Genomic DNA, 12,701 nt, shown 5'->3' on the forward strand with positions numbered 1-12,701 from the left:
TGGGATAACCAGGCAAACCTTGGGAAGGTTTCCAAGAATACCAGTGAAGCAACTCTTAGCTACAGGTCTTTCATATTGGAGAGAGAACATGCTTTTGAAATCTTGAACAGATATTGTTGGAAAGAGATTCATAGGAAAACATGAGAATTTGGAGAATGTTTTTCAAAGCTGAAGCTGTGTCACTATTTCTGTGAAATATTCATAGGAGAGCATTCTTTCTTCCTGCACTGGATCCAGATCAGCACTGGTTTCCGTCCTTGTTCAGAGCTACTGCCTGCTTCAAAATGCCACTGTATGGCTTGCTGTCCTTGCTGTCTTTAAAGCTTCAGCTGGGGGCTTGGAGTGGTGGAGGAAATGAAGCAGAGCAGTGATTATTAAAAAAAAAAAAAAAAAAAAAGTTGTATACTAATGACTAAATTTAGTTGCATCCTAATGAATGGTCTGAAGGTGAGCTATACAGCTAACAAGTGGATGTAACACAAGCTGTCTGTCACTTTGTTTTAATTAAATTTTACATCGTAATGATAAAAAAAACAGTAAAAGGATAATGTTCTCTGGCAAATAATTCCCATGCTGTAACAGAGTCTTAATGTTCTTGGTATTCCCATACAAGTCTCATCTTGCTTAATTACAGATTGCTCAATCTCCACAGAGTGCCAAATCACACTGCATTGGAAGAAGTCTTCTGTGTCTGGATAGGATTTGCTGGTTTTTTAGACTATTCTAAGTGAATATTATTGTACAAGTTTTAATTAAAGCATTAGTCAAATTGGAATTCAGTGGTATAAAATGCTTCCAAGAAGAAGTAGGCTTATGCATAATTTTTGTGGTAACTTCCAAGAACAATTTTATATCCATAAATTGTCACAAGCTTGTTAGTTCTTCTATTTCATACCCCTTTTTTTCTTGACTGTTTAATGATGGTGGCTGTAAAAGCACTACTAAAACCAAACACAGGTTTTTATATCAGTTCTTAATTCCAACGTGTGAATGAGTTGCTGGATTGGCATACAACCCTTGTATTTCTCAGTGTTTATCAGGAATGTGGCAGGGAACAGAAGCCTTTATCTTGTTGAAGTAGCTTCTGTCTTAAATTGTGCTCAGATGGTAACTTTCAGCTTGGGTCTGTGCTAGAATAAGGAGGTAGACTCCCCCTTGTTCCAGCGTCTGCTTCAGAGCTGCACAGTGAGCTGCCGAAAACTGGATGGTGTGGATTTATGTTTCAGCTGAACTCAGTTGCTAATTCCCTTCAGCTGTAAATGGCAGTCCAGTTCCCTTCCTTCTGCTGCCACCCTTTGTGTGGGCTCTGTTGTGTTTCTGGTTCTGTATTAACTTGGGCACCAGAAACAGAAAAAATGACAACCTACTAAAAAGGACTTAGCTTTCTGACCAGCTCACTGAAGAATCGGATGAGCACTAATGTAGGAGAAACTGGACTGCTTCCAGCAGCCCCTGATGGTAAAGCTCTGTTCTCTTGTTCCTCCTGGATGGAGGATGGCTGAAATGGATCTGCCCAAAACCTAACCTTTCTCTGGTTTAGTCTGAGGCTTCATATTTAAAACTGAGCCACCCTGATGACTGCGTGCCTCCGTGAGGTGCCATCCTGCTCTCTTTCCCCTCAAGCAGTGCTCCTGGTGCCTGTTATAACCATCATCCAGCCCTCTGGAAAGGCAGCTTGGGGAGCTGAATCCACAGAAAATCTGTATGTGTGTCTACATCTCTGTTTCTTTTCTGGTTTAACTCCCTGGAATGGCTATCCATGAGGTCAAAATGGGCCTCAGAGCCAGCATGGAGAGATGGTGGAGAAACAAGTCCAAACCTGCCCTTTTCGGTGGCAACTGCAGTAGCAGTTTAGCTGTAATGTGAAACAGCACCTGTAGTAATGCCTGGAAGTTTGAGGTCAACGCTTTTATCAAATCCCTATGAGGCAGATGTGTAATTTTTCTCCACAGCTGAAAGAATGGCTACCATAGATCTTTGGTTTTATCAGGTTTCTTCTTGCCTTATTAATGAATGTCCACAGAGATACCTTTAAATTTCTAAATGGATTATTCACTGGGTATTTTTAATGTCTGCATGATAACTGCTTGATAAAGCCAGATTAGTGAAAGTTTCAAGTCTTTGTGAGTGTTGTTTTGGGTCTTTTACGCACATCAAGCCTCTTCTCCTTTTGGGCAAGTTCACTATTTCCTCCTTTGGTATGCTTGTCTGCTTCTTCCTCTCATCCCTGACCTGGAGAAGTCAACTAAAGAATGGTGCTTCTAATTAAAACATGCTTTGGAAATCCTTACAGTGGTGACGCTGAGAAGGAAGCAGTGCTTGGCTTGTAGGTATGTGTGTGTTTGACACCTTTTTTCCTTGCTTTGGAAGCTGCATGAAGATAAGAGTTGCTCACAGCTCTCTGCTTTCACTTTCTACAGAAATGGAAAAGAATTCCATTTAGGACTGAACATGAGCTTGCTCAAATGATTTTTGACAAAGAAAAGATATTATGATGGAATGATTATCATAGTCTCTTGCTTGAAAGCAGATGCATATATTGCCTTACTGAAAATAATTAAGCACTATAATATTCTGTCAGAAAAGTTAGTACCATAGATGGTGCTTTACACAAATGTGCAAAGCATATCGTAAGCTTTTCCCTTTGCAGTGCTGAAGTTTGGATGTTATGTAGATTCAGTCATTTACATTTTAATATTTGTAAATGATTATAATGTAAATGAAACAGATCTCTGTCTGTATTTTTCTTTTATCAGTGTTTGTTTACTTAGGATGCATTGGAAAAGAAGTAGATGGGAATTAAAATACTGAATGGTGGTGTCTCAAAATTGTAATTACTTCTGATAGCGTGTGACTTCTCATTGCTCTAAAGCAGCATGCAGGGATTGGTTCTGTGCTATATACGCAGAGGAGTAAAGGAATGTCATTTCAGTATGTGTTATTCTGTAGAAAACATCTGTGGCACAGTGCCTGTGAAAATGATGATTATCAGCCATAAACAGATATGACAATTCACTTCAGAAATTAGTTTACTGATTTCTGGAACGTTGCATTTACTTTCCAAAATAAACAAAACTGTTTGCTTCTGGTAAATGGTGAAAAACACTTCAGCTTCTTTGTGAGCAGGAAGGGCAATCTCCAGGGAGAATGAGTCATGAAAACATTAGTATAGTTGGAACTTACTGTTCTACAATTACGTTATTTTAATTGTTAGGATTTTTGATATCCAAATGGAAGCATTCATTATACTGCCTTTTTATCTTGGAGATGGACAGTCTACTAAGATAAAAATCTTAACCCAAATCTTTGTTAGCTAAGCGTACTTTAACTAGCTTTAGGTCATAAAACCAAGATGAACACAAGTTACAAATTAATCTTTTATTAGCTGCTTTATTATTCTTTTATTAGTTTCATTTTATTAGCAGGAAAACTGTTGGAGCAATGGTAAAATGTAGCCTCAGGAAAGAATATTTGTAATCCTTTTGGGATGCTTCAGCCTGTGGATTTCTTGACTCATTATTGGCACTATGCATTACTAATTGTTGAAGAGCTTATGTCTTCCTTTCATCAGAATTTCACTACTATTTATTTATTTATTTGCAAACCAGAAAGCAGTAGGTCCAAAGAAAACAAGATATGATGATAGTTAAGAGGGGCAGATCAGTCATACCAGCAGCGCTAGGGAGAAGAGCAGGGGTTAAGTAATAAAGATCCATGAGTTACTGTCATTGCTTGGATTTCCTGGGAGAGTGACTTTAATGACTGTTGTAGTATGATGTGTAATTAGAGTGTTTTTAGCTGTAGAAAACATCACATAGGTTTTAACATTTTAACAAAAATGGAAAATTTTTATTTTTGCACAGCTGTGTATCAGTGCAAAAGAGATGCTTGTCACTCCCCGTGTTTAATCTGAAGAAGTTCTGCAAAAGAGGAGTCAAGTATTTGGCTGGGACATAGGTGTTGACAATGTGTTGTGAAATTCAAAAGTGCCTAAGGGGCTGAGTGTGTAGTTCGTGGAGAGGCTTCTTCTGGCAGTGGCAGGAAGAAACTGTCAGAAGGAATTAGCTGCTGTCCCTGTCTCCTTGGATGGAGCAGGCACAGTGCTCTGCTGCTGTTCTCTGTGGCATTGAGGAGTGGAACCCCACTTCAAAAGGTTTTGAGGGCTTGTAGAAACTGCCTCCTGCAGACATTCACCTGCGCTTTGTGTGTGACTGCTTTTGCAAGTTGTAAGTTGGAATTCTTTATTTATCATGAGGCCTTGCCTAAGGGTAGTTTCATGGGTAGCCAGAGGTCCTGGTGCTGAGCTCATTTAGGGTTTGCATGTTACAGACGTCCTCTAAAGAATAATCCCTAATTAGATGCTACAGGATTTCTGTCCTGGGCTGGTGGAGTTTTCTGGCACGTTTGTCGGAAACGTTGGTTAGCTAGATGGATGAAGAGTATAAAGGGACAGAAAATGAAAAGGTGAGGAAAACTTGCTTATAGACCTGTAGGAGCTGTTCAAACCAATGTATTTGCCTCTGATATTTGGCACAGATCATGGCTGTACGTGCTAATTCAAGATTGCCAATCTTCCTGGCTCAGTGAGCTGCATAGGATTGATATACTGTGCTGAGAGGGGAAGGAGAGGACTCTAGAAGAGGCTCACTGGCAGAGGTGATCACTCCCTAGAGATCACATAGCACTATTGTAGGGCAAGGCATGCAGCTGAATGTCAGGCACACCAGGCAGTGTGATATGGTCAGCCCTTGCCAGGCTGTCAACTTGTGTATGTAGAGATTTGAGCTTACCTAGCGTCCCTGTGTCGCGGATGGAGTGACGCTCTTCACTTGTAAGAGAGAAGGAGCAATATGTTTATTGATATAAAACAGCAGTTTAACAGTGTTTGATAGTAAATGCAGCTGTGGTTTAACAAGATTTGATGGCGAGGTTCACTTGATACTTACTGCATAGAGGACAGGGTCAGACAAAACTGTTGGGGAGACCCTCCTGTTGAGTCATGAGGTTCAGAATGGATCCCCTTGCTTTCTAAACTCCTTCTCAGAGGGAAGTTTAGGCACAGCTGGATCCAGACTTGGTCAACGGTCTATGTCTAAAGGATTATATATGCGCAATCAATCCTTTCCATCACTTAGCTCAGATTTCAAAGTTTAGCATGCTATTAATCACTTACTGAGAATCTGTTGCAGCAAGGACTCTCTCGACCTTGAGGAATAACCTTGAGAGGTGTCCCTACTCAAGGTGAGATCCTGGCATGCAGCGCGCTACCATGCAGGAGAGCTCAACGGGCCCTGGGCTGTCCACTATTTATGGAGTGAGATAATTGACTCATATTTACTTACTGACTACAGGTGTTAGTTTCTTCCAAATTTGGCTTGAGTCAGACATTGACCAGCACTGTGGTTAGGCAGGTGCATTGTTCAAATTAGCCCTCAGCTATTGTATTATCTGTCTCCCCTGAGTCCACATTGAGCCGGATGCAGCCATCACGACCAGACACATCCATCAGACCTCTGCTGATGGTTATCACTTGAGCAGGGTTACGGGAAATACAGGTCAGGTTGGGGGGCGGGAGGGGAGAGCACACCGCCGCACCCTGTAGCAGGACAGCCTTCTTGAGCACCACCTGCCACTGAAACTACAGGTGGGCTGTTCTTCCTGATTTTTCTCTCCTGCTCCACTGATTCCCAAACTCCACGCCCTAAATGACTGTCCACCAACAGTTGCTGTGAGCTGCCACAGGCCTTTGCAAAACTTAATGAAAAGCCATCTTAAATGCGTTGTGGTCCCACAGACTCTTTATTCTGCCTCAAGTCACAGTTTAGGAGTGTAGTTGATGTAGCCCAGTGAGTTGTGTTATGAAACAGAGCAAATCTTGCACAGAAAAAAATCTAATCTGGATTGAGAGACTCCTAAAATGATGGGCATATCTGTTTCTTGGAAATGTGTTCATTACTTATTTGTGATACAAAGCCAGTTAAAAAAATCACAGCTAGCTAGCAGCTTTTGTACTAATAGTTCACTATCAAATTTATGACTCCCAAGTATAAGTGGGGTTTGGTGAAAGGCGTATCGTGTTAGGTGACGTGATGAGAGCAAATGTGAGGTGTGAGCTGCAATCAAGGTGTCTGTTGTGATCCAAGGGTGAGCTGCAGATAGTCCACTGCAGTTTGAAACAGTCTTGAGGAAAAATAGCATTGAAATGCCAAATAATATCAGTGATACAGATATTAACTTAGAATGTACATGCATTTCAATTTATGAACATACTTCTCAAAGTGTGCTGGTTAAATGAGATTATTTTGGCAGCTGGTTTTTCTGAAAGCCAACTCTCTCCTAGAATTCCTTCCTGATTCTGTATTTAAACAGAAACAGTGCATGGATTTTTCCATATTTGTTTTATGTTACTTTTGTTATTTGCAGACCTATAACTTCCCCCCACCCCCAAGACAATCAAAACATAATAAAACTTCCCTTCTCACAGAATGTTGTTTTCTTTGAAGCAAAACTAATGGCTAAACTCACTGGTTTACATTGCTGCTGTTTATCTGAGTTTTAGGATCAGTTTAGCTACATGAAAGTAGCAGTCGTGTATTTTTAATATTGTGATCGCATGATACTAGAGTGTCAGTCATTCTCAGAAAACTTCATTCTAAAAACAATAAGTTTTATTAAACTGCAAGATAAGTTCATTTTATGCTGAAAAAAAAGAAATTACCTTGTTCTTCTTCTGCACTCTAAATTTAGTTTAGAAGTATTCTGATGCTAGTCAGTTTAAAAAAGAAACATCAGTAAGTATATTCTGCTATTATATACTAGGGATAGCGTTTTTCTGTGAAACTTTTATTTAAAAAAGGAAATCCAATTGCACCCAGTTTCCCTCATCCCCTTCCTTCTCCCAAATACCTTTTCCTCTGGCTCTTATTTAATTGTAGTTATGTCTAAGCAATGCTTTTTCAAATGGAAGATAAGTTAAAAACCTGGCAACCTTTTGTGCCCTTCTGACAAATTCCACTCACCATGCTTTTCATGCTTTTTTTTTTTTTTCCTTAGAGTCAAATCCAGTTTTAGTGCAATTGTGAATTATCAGCAGGATGGATAGTTTTTGAATGTCTGATTTTACAGATGCTTATTATTATAATCTTACTAGTCGTGGTAGTAGAGAATATATTCATTGCAAAAACAGAGTCAGTCCATCATTCTTGGAAGTATTTGTAAATGTAAGTCCAGACCAATGGAATAATGCTAATTTCTATGAGTATAGCAGCTCTTTGCACACTGGGAATGTGATAACCCATTTTTTAGACCTTCAAATGCCTCAAAAAGTCTGAAGTCTAGTTTTGTGTGGGGGTGGCAGAGAGATCATGTAATTTATTTCACTCTTCCTTCTTGGCAGTGCCAGATAATCTGCCTTGTCATTTACAGGCAGTGTAGGTAACATGATGCCTGACTTTAATTCCAGTGCTAGGTGGAACCTGTCCACCTTGGATTTTAAATCTTCTAATGAAATTACCCCAGAATTGCAAAGTTTGACCTGTAAGGGATAAGAAGAGAGATTGCACCCAAGTAATACTTTTGTGCACTTGCCAGCAGACTCAAGAGTGGTACCTCAATGTTGATGGTAACTGTATTAGCAATGTTGAAGGCAGCCATCATTAGTTGTGCAGGGTTTGTAGGAGAGGTGAAATGGTATTTCACCCGTAGGGCTGGATATATATACCTCACTTTCTTAAAGTGCTATTAAATGTCACTCTCTGAAGTGGTTTCTGTTTCATGAGGTAAGAGTTACTCTGTTTCAGCTGTAACCTTACAGGTGCAATCAACAGTTCAAATAGAAAGGAACAGCTCTTTTATATTGCACTTCTATATATGATGTCCCATGGTGCTCTAGTGCACATCTGAGCTTGATTGAGAATTGCTGTCCTAAAGACCTCCAGGAAAACTTGGGTTTGAGGGCTGCAGAAAACAAACCAAGATGGCAACACTGACAAACAGTTAGATAAGAACAGAGAAAGTTCTTGAATGTTCAGACTGATTTTATAGTTTGTATGTTATGAGCATTCACACTGCAGCTACTGTTGGAGATTTATTTCTGGCGGTTTTTGTATTTAGGGTTTATGCCAAGCTTACTCCAAAACATGTTGACTCTTTAAGGCATGTTTTGTTTTAAACGTTAATGTTTAATTGGTGTGTGGATTGGCCTTGCCAAAATTGCAGCTCCTCTGAAGTTGAAAACAGCACTGCACTGTTTCAGAAGTTCATCAGGTGAAAGCATTAAAATTTTTTTTCTTCCTTGCTGTTCATACCAGTTTGGTGAACTATAGGTCAGTGGCTTCATAAAAAATGTTTGTGTTGGCGTTGTCATTACTCTGTCTGCAAAATCCTTTCTAATCTTTCGCAAAAAGTATGGTTGTAAGGACTTAGCAGCATGTTAATAGGTAAGAGTTTGTGAAGATTTTTGTTAAGGCCAATTTCAGACAAGCCAAGACACAAAGGCAATAGCCACAATGTTTCCAAGGAGATCCCTGCTGAGCAATGCAGATGGTTCAGAAGGAATAAATCAGTCCTGAGCACAGTTACACCTCCAGATTTAGGTTTGTGAGGAAAGTAGAGCAGCACAAATCTGTAGCCTGAATTGTAAATTATTTACTTGTGTAAAGGTTGCTAATATCAACATCCCATTGCTTGTTCTAGGGCATTTCATCCTCACGAAGTAGAAGCTCATCACTTCTGCCGCCTGGGACAGTTAATTCTGCATCTCCTAGTGGCCAGAAACATATGAATCAAAGTGGGCCAACTGTTGTAACCATTACACATCACAAATCACCTGCAGCTGCTCGAAGAGCGAAGACCCAGCGTTCTGGTCAACTCCATGAAGTCAGAGAGGTAAGAAAGAAAAATCTGCTGTTTTGCTATAACGTCTAAATGCTTGTTTTCCTTTAGAATAAGCAATCAAGTCTGACAAGTTAACAGTTCTCTTTGTTTCCTACTTTATGTTTGACTGCTTTGTTTTGATCCCCTTGCTGAGCAAAAGGTGGTCTTTAGTTCTGGTTCAGCTTAAAGTCTGGTGTATACAGGCTTTTTTATGCCGATGTTAAAATTGGCATGTGCATGTGCTTAAAAGAGGAAGTAGTTTGGCCACAGCTCCCAGACTTTGCAGTGGTGCTGCAGTGCTGGAGGAACATCTCTTTTAAGCTGCATGCAGCAAAACCTTTCAGATTGGAAAGAGGGCCCTGAAGCATTTAAATGTAACTAGAAAAAACTCCCTAACTTGAATGTCTGTTGAATGAATGTGAAAGAAGGCACAGCTCTCCCCACTCAGCAGTTTGTTTCTCTGTGGCTATAGTCTTAAATTTGTTGTCAAGTTTATGTTGGTGGCCTTGTGATGGAAGAATGCTTTGTCCATGTTAAACACATGAAAAGCAAACAAGAAAGCATGTTTCTTTCAAAGCATGTTTACCAGGTTTTAAGAAGTATAACTCATACACCAATTTAAGTCTGTCTTCCAGACAACAAAAATAGTACAGAGTTTTAAGCTTAAATAGTATGGTAGACTTTCACAGAACTCACTTTCACCTTTCTTTCATCCCTTGTTATTTTTGCTTTGTCTGAATTTCTTGCTATTCTCTAATAGTGCCTTTGTAGGTTCCCCTCCCACCCCTTCTACCAAAGAAACTGTTGGCAGCCTAGCTGCTTTAAAGCATTCTTTTATCACATGGGTTTAAAATATCTACCCATATAAAATAACTAAAATATCAAGATGCAATCTCCAGAGTCTGCTTTTAAGTTTACACTCCCTAAATGTTTTATAAATGGAGACCTTTCATATTAAGAGATTGAATAAATTCTTAGTGTGTGCTCACAATGAAGACTCAAATTACGCATCCTGATGAAGAATGCTTGTTTTTGTTCTAGTAATATTAAAAGTAAAAACTTCCCTTTTATCCTCTATTGTATTACGATAATCTTCCCTTGCTCTGAAGAGCATGCTGTCTGAATGTCACCCATGTTTTCTTTACATTATAGAAAACACACATCTGTTTGTTTTTCATGAGAATGTCTTGTCTTTGCCTACCAATCGTGTCTCCCATGTTGTTTCTACCTTACTAAATGTATTTGCTCTCATAGGTTGACTTCAGAGTGCACCTTAAACCTATTAATAAAATACACAGTGGGAGCTGTTGCAGTTTAGTCAAATGAAGCTGGGTAGGGCTGAAAAGAATTTAAAAGAGAGACTTAGTATATGTGCTGATCATAATAAGTTGGGAAGGGAAAAAGACAACAGATGCAAAAAACTACACTTGGGAAGGAAGAAATAAATACTAGCCTATAGTAAAACAGAGAATAAGTGGCTAGGTATCATCCCTGCAGAAAAGGCCTGGGCATTGCTGACTCATTTGTTTGCAGTCTATTGCAATGTAATGTCATTCCAAAAAGGTAAATATTACAGGACTTTAACCTGTAATCATGGATGATGATTATTTTGCTATGTTTGATGTGAGTGATACCTCAGCTGCAACACCAAAACCTGTGAGAACAACTTAGAGGGCTGCAATAAAAAAAATCTTAGACATTGAACATGTGGTAATGATTGAAGGTTAAAAGAAATTAGTGTTTTTCAGGGAGGGAAAATGGTACCAAGATAAACAATGCATAAGAAAATTTTATAAGGAAGTATGTGAACTTTACCTTTTTGTGTATTGGATTTTTGTGTGTGTGTGCTGCTTCTTAAAGAGCATATCAGTGTAAAAATAGTCCTTCTGCCCTCTTTCCCAGTCTCATGTAAAAAGTGGCTGCTTGACTGATCTTGTTTCCATCTTGTGAAAGGATAAGTCTTTTTTTCCAGATTAAGGAAGCAGATTTCGTTTCAATGGCATGCTCTGTGCATTTCCTTCTCCCTCCTTTTCCAGAGTGAATACATTAACTTGGGTATATGCTGCCTGTTTTTTTCAGGGAATATTCTTGTTCCCTGTATGAGTCAATGGTGACTGTTAGATCTTACCCTCCCTTGTTAAATTTATGAATAAAGAGATGGGTCCAGAGGCCTTCACAAAAGTGCACTTAAATCTGTTCTAGTCTTTTTTTTTTTTTTTTTTTTTTTTAATCTGAAGCGAGGAGAAATAGGAACTAAAAGCACAATAAGAGAGAATTAATCCCCTCCTCAACACCCAAACCCTTGCTTTTGTTTGGAAGTTGTTTGGTATGATTTGGATGAAGGGAACAGACTGCAAAGCGATTATAGATCTGTGTTAGTGTTCCCCTTATAAAATGAAGTCATTGAAGCTTTGACATGCAAATAAATTTTTTGTTGTTGTTGTACTGTAAATAGGACTATATGAACTAATTTTACATCTTGTAAAATACTGTAGTCGAATCAATGGACAGAGTCAATATGCTTCTGGAAAATGAGAAGTGTGTATTTTTTTAAATTTTAGAACTATTTTATGGTAATACTACAATATTGTATAGAGAGATCTGTGAAAAACAGGAATGCTGCAAAAGGGGTATCCTTTACGTGGGACATATGGCCTTCACTAGCTTGGACAATGTCCCTGGGAAGTGCTGAACTTGAAATTGCTACTCAATTCTGGACGAGTTTTTCTTGATTTGGCCATGTTATTTGGAAACAGTGAAGTGTATCTCCATCCTGCAAATAGGACAAAATGTACTCCTATATTTGACATAATGCAATGATATTTGGTAATACTTGGTTGTTCTTTTTCCCCCTTTTTCCTTTCATAGTAAGAATAAACAAAATGTTGTTTCCTTCTGTTGTTTGTTATGGCTGATTTGATTTATTTATTTTTTTGACAGCATAGAGAATTTTAGTGTAAAACAGATTATAGCAAAGAGGTCTATTTAGCACCAAACTGACATGCAGAATTCTGTGAAGGTAGTAAAAGCAACTGTGTAGGTCTCCAAAGTGACCCATGTAATAAGTGTTTCTGTTGTGAAATTACAACTTCACCTTTTTTCAAAATTTTGGTAAGTTAAAATTGAACATGAAGATGGAGCTTTTGACTGCTATAAAAACTTTACATTTAATACTCAAGTTACTTTTGTGTAGCATTGAATTGAAAAGGAGCTCAGGAGTATTACTTTTCATCATAATGTAATTTTTTGTTTAAAATAATATAGTTCTGTTAAATCAGATTTTTGCTTATATTAACTTGATGGTAGTAGTCCAGTCTGTACTGATTTATGAAATGTTACATCAAAACTAAAATTCACCATACATTAATTTAGGAGAGCTGATCTGCTATGTGTTGGATTTTATGCAGAATTATTCAAGATCCTACCTCTCTATTTGGGCCATAACTTAGATTAAAGAGATGCTTTCAACTGATTTTTTTTTTTTTGTAAGTGATTTTATGGTAACCTAAGTGTGTGTGTCCTGAAATTGAATAATGTTTTTTAAACTACACATACTATTATCCTGTTAGCAATTTGTGATAAGAGTTATGCTTGCAGAATTCTTTACTGCAGGCGATTAAAATTAACTGGAACATAAAGCCAAGTGGCCACATCACACTTCATATGAAATTTTAGCTGTCACTGAGCTAAATAATAGTGGCACACTTCATCTTGGAATGGTATTTATTTTGGCTGAGAATGTCTGACTATTGTATGACCTCTGCCAGTGTTACCATTGTTGTTAAAGAGGCAAGAATTGCAGTATATGAACATTTTGTAGTAACTTA

At 38.4% G+C, this 12,701-nt stretch overlaps 1 protein-coding gene across 3 annotated transcripts in view; it reads left to right on the forward strand.

Moving 5' to 3' along the window:
* The window catches only part of OSBPL10 (oxysterol binding protein like 10), a 127,144-nt gene that overhangs the window by 43,050 nt on the left and 71,393 nt on the right, over positions 1–12,701 (forward strand). For all 3 annotated transcript variants that reach the window (XM_069770792.1, XM_069770784.1, XM_069770776.1), the window contains exon 4: positions 8,695–8,886. In XM_069770792.1, coding sequence (XP_069626893.1) covers positions 8,695–8,886 — 192 coding nt within the window. The remainder of the gene's footprint in view (positions 1–8,694; positions 8,887–12,701) is intronic.

The sequence above is a fragment of the Haliaeetus albicilla genome, chromosome 2 (assembly GCF_947461875.1).
Source record: "Haliaeetus albicilla chromosome 2, bHalAlb1.1, whole genome shotgun sequence".
NCBI classification, from domain to species: Eukaryota; Metazoa; Chordata; class Aves; order Accipitriformes; family Accipitridae; genus Haliaeetus; species Haliaeetus albicilla.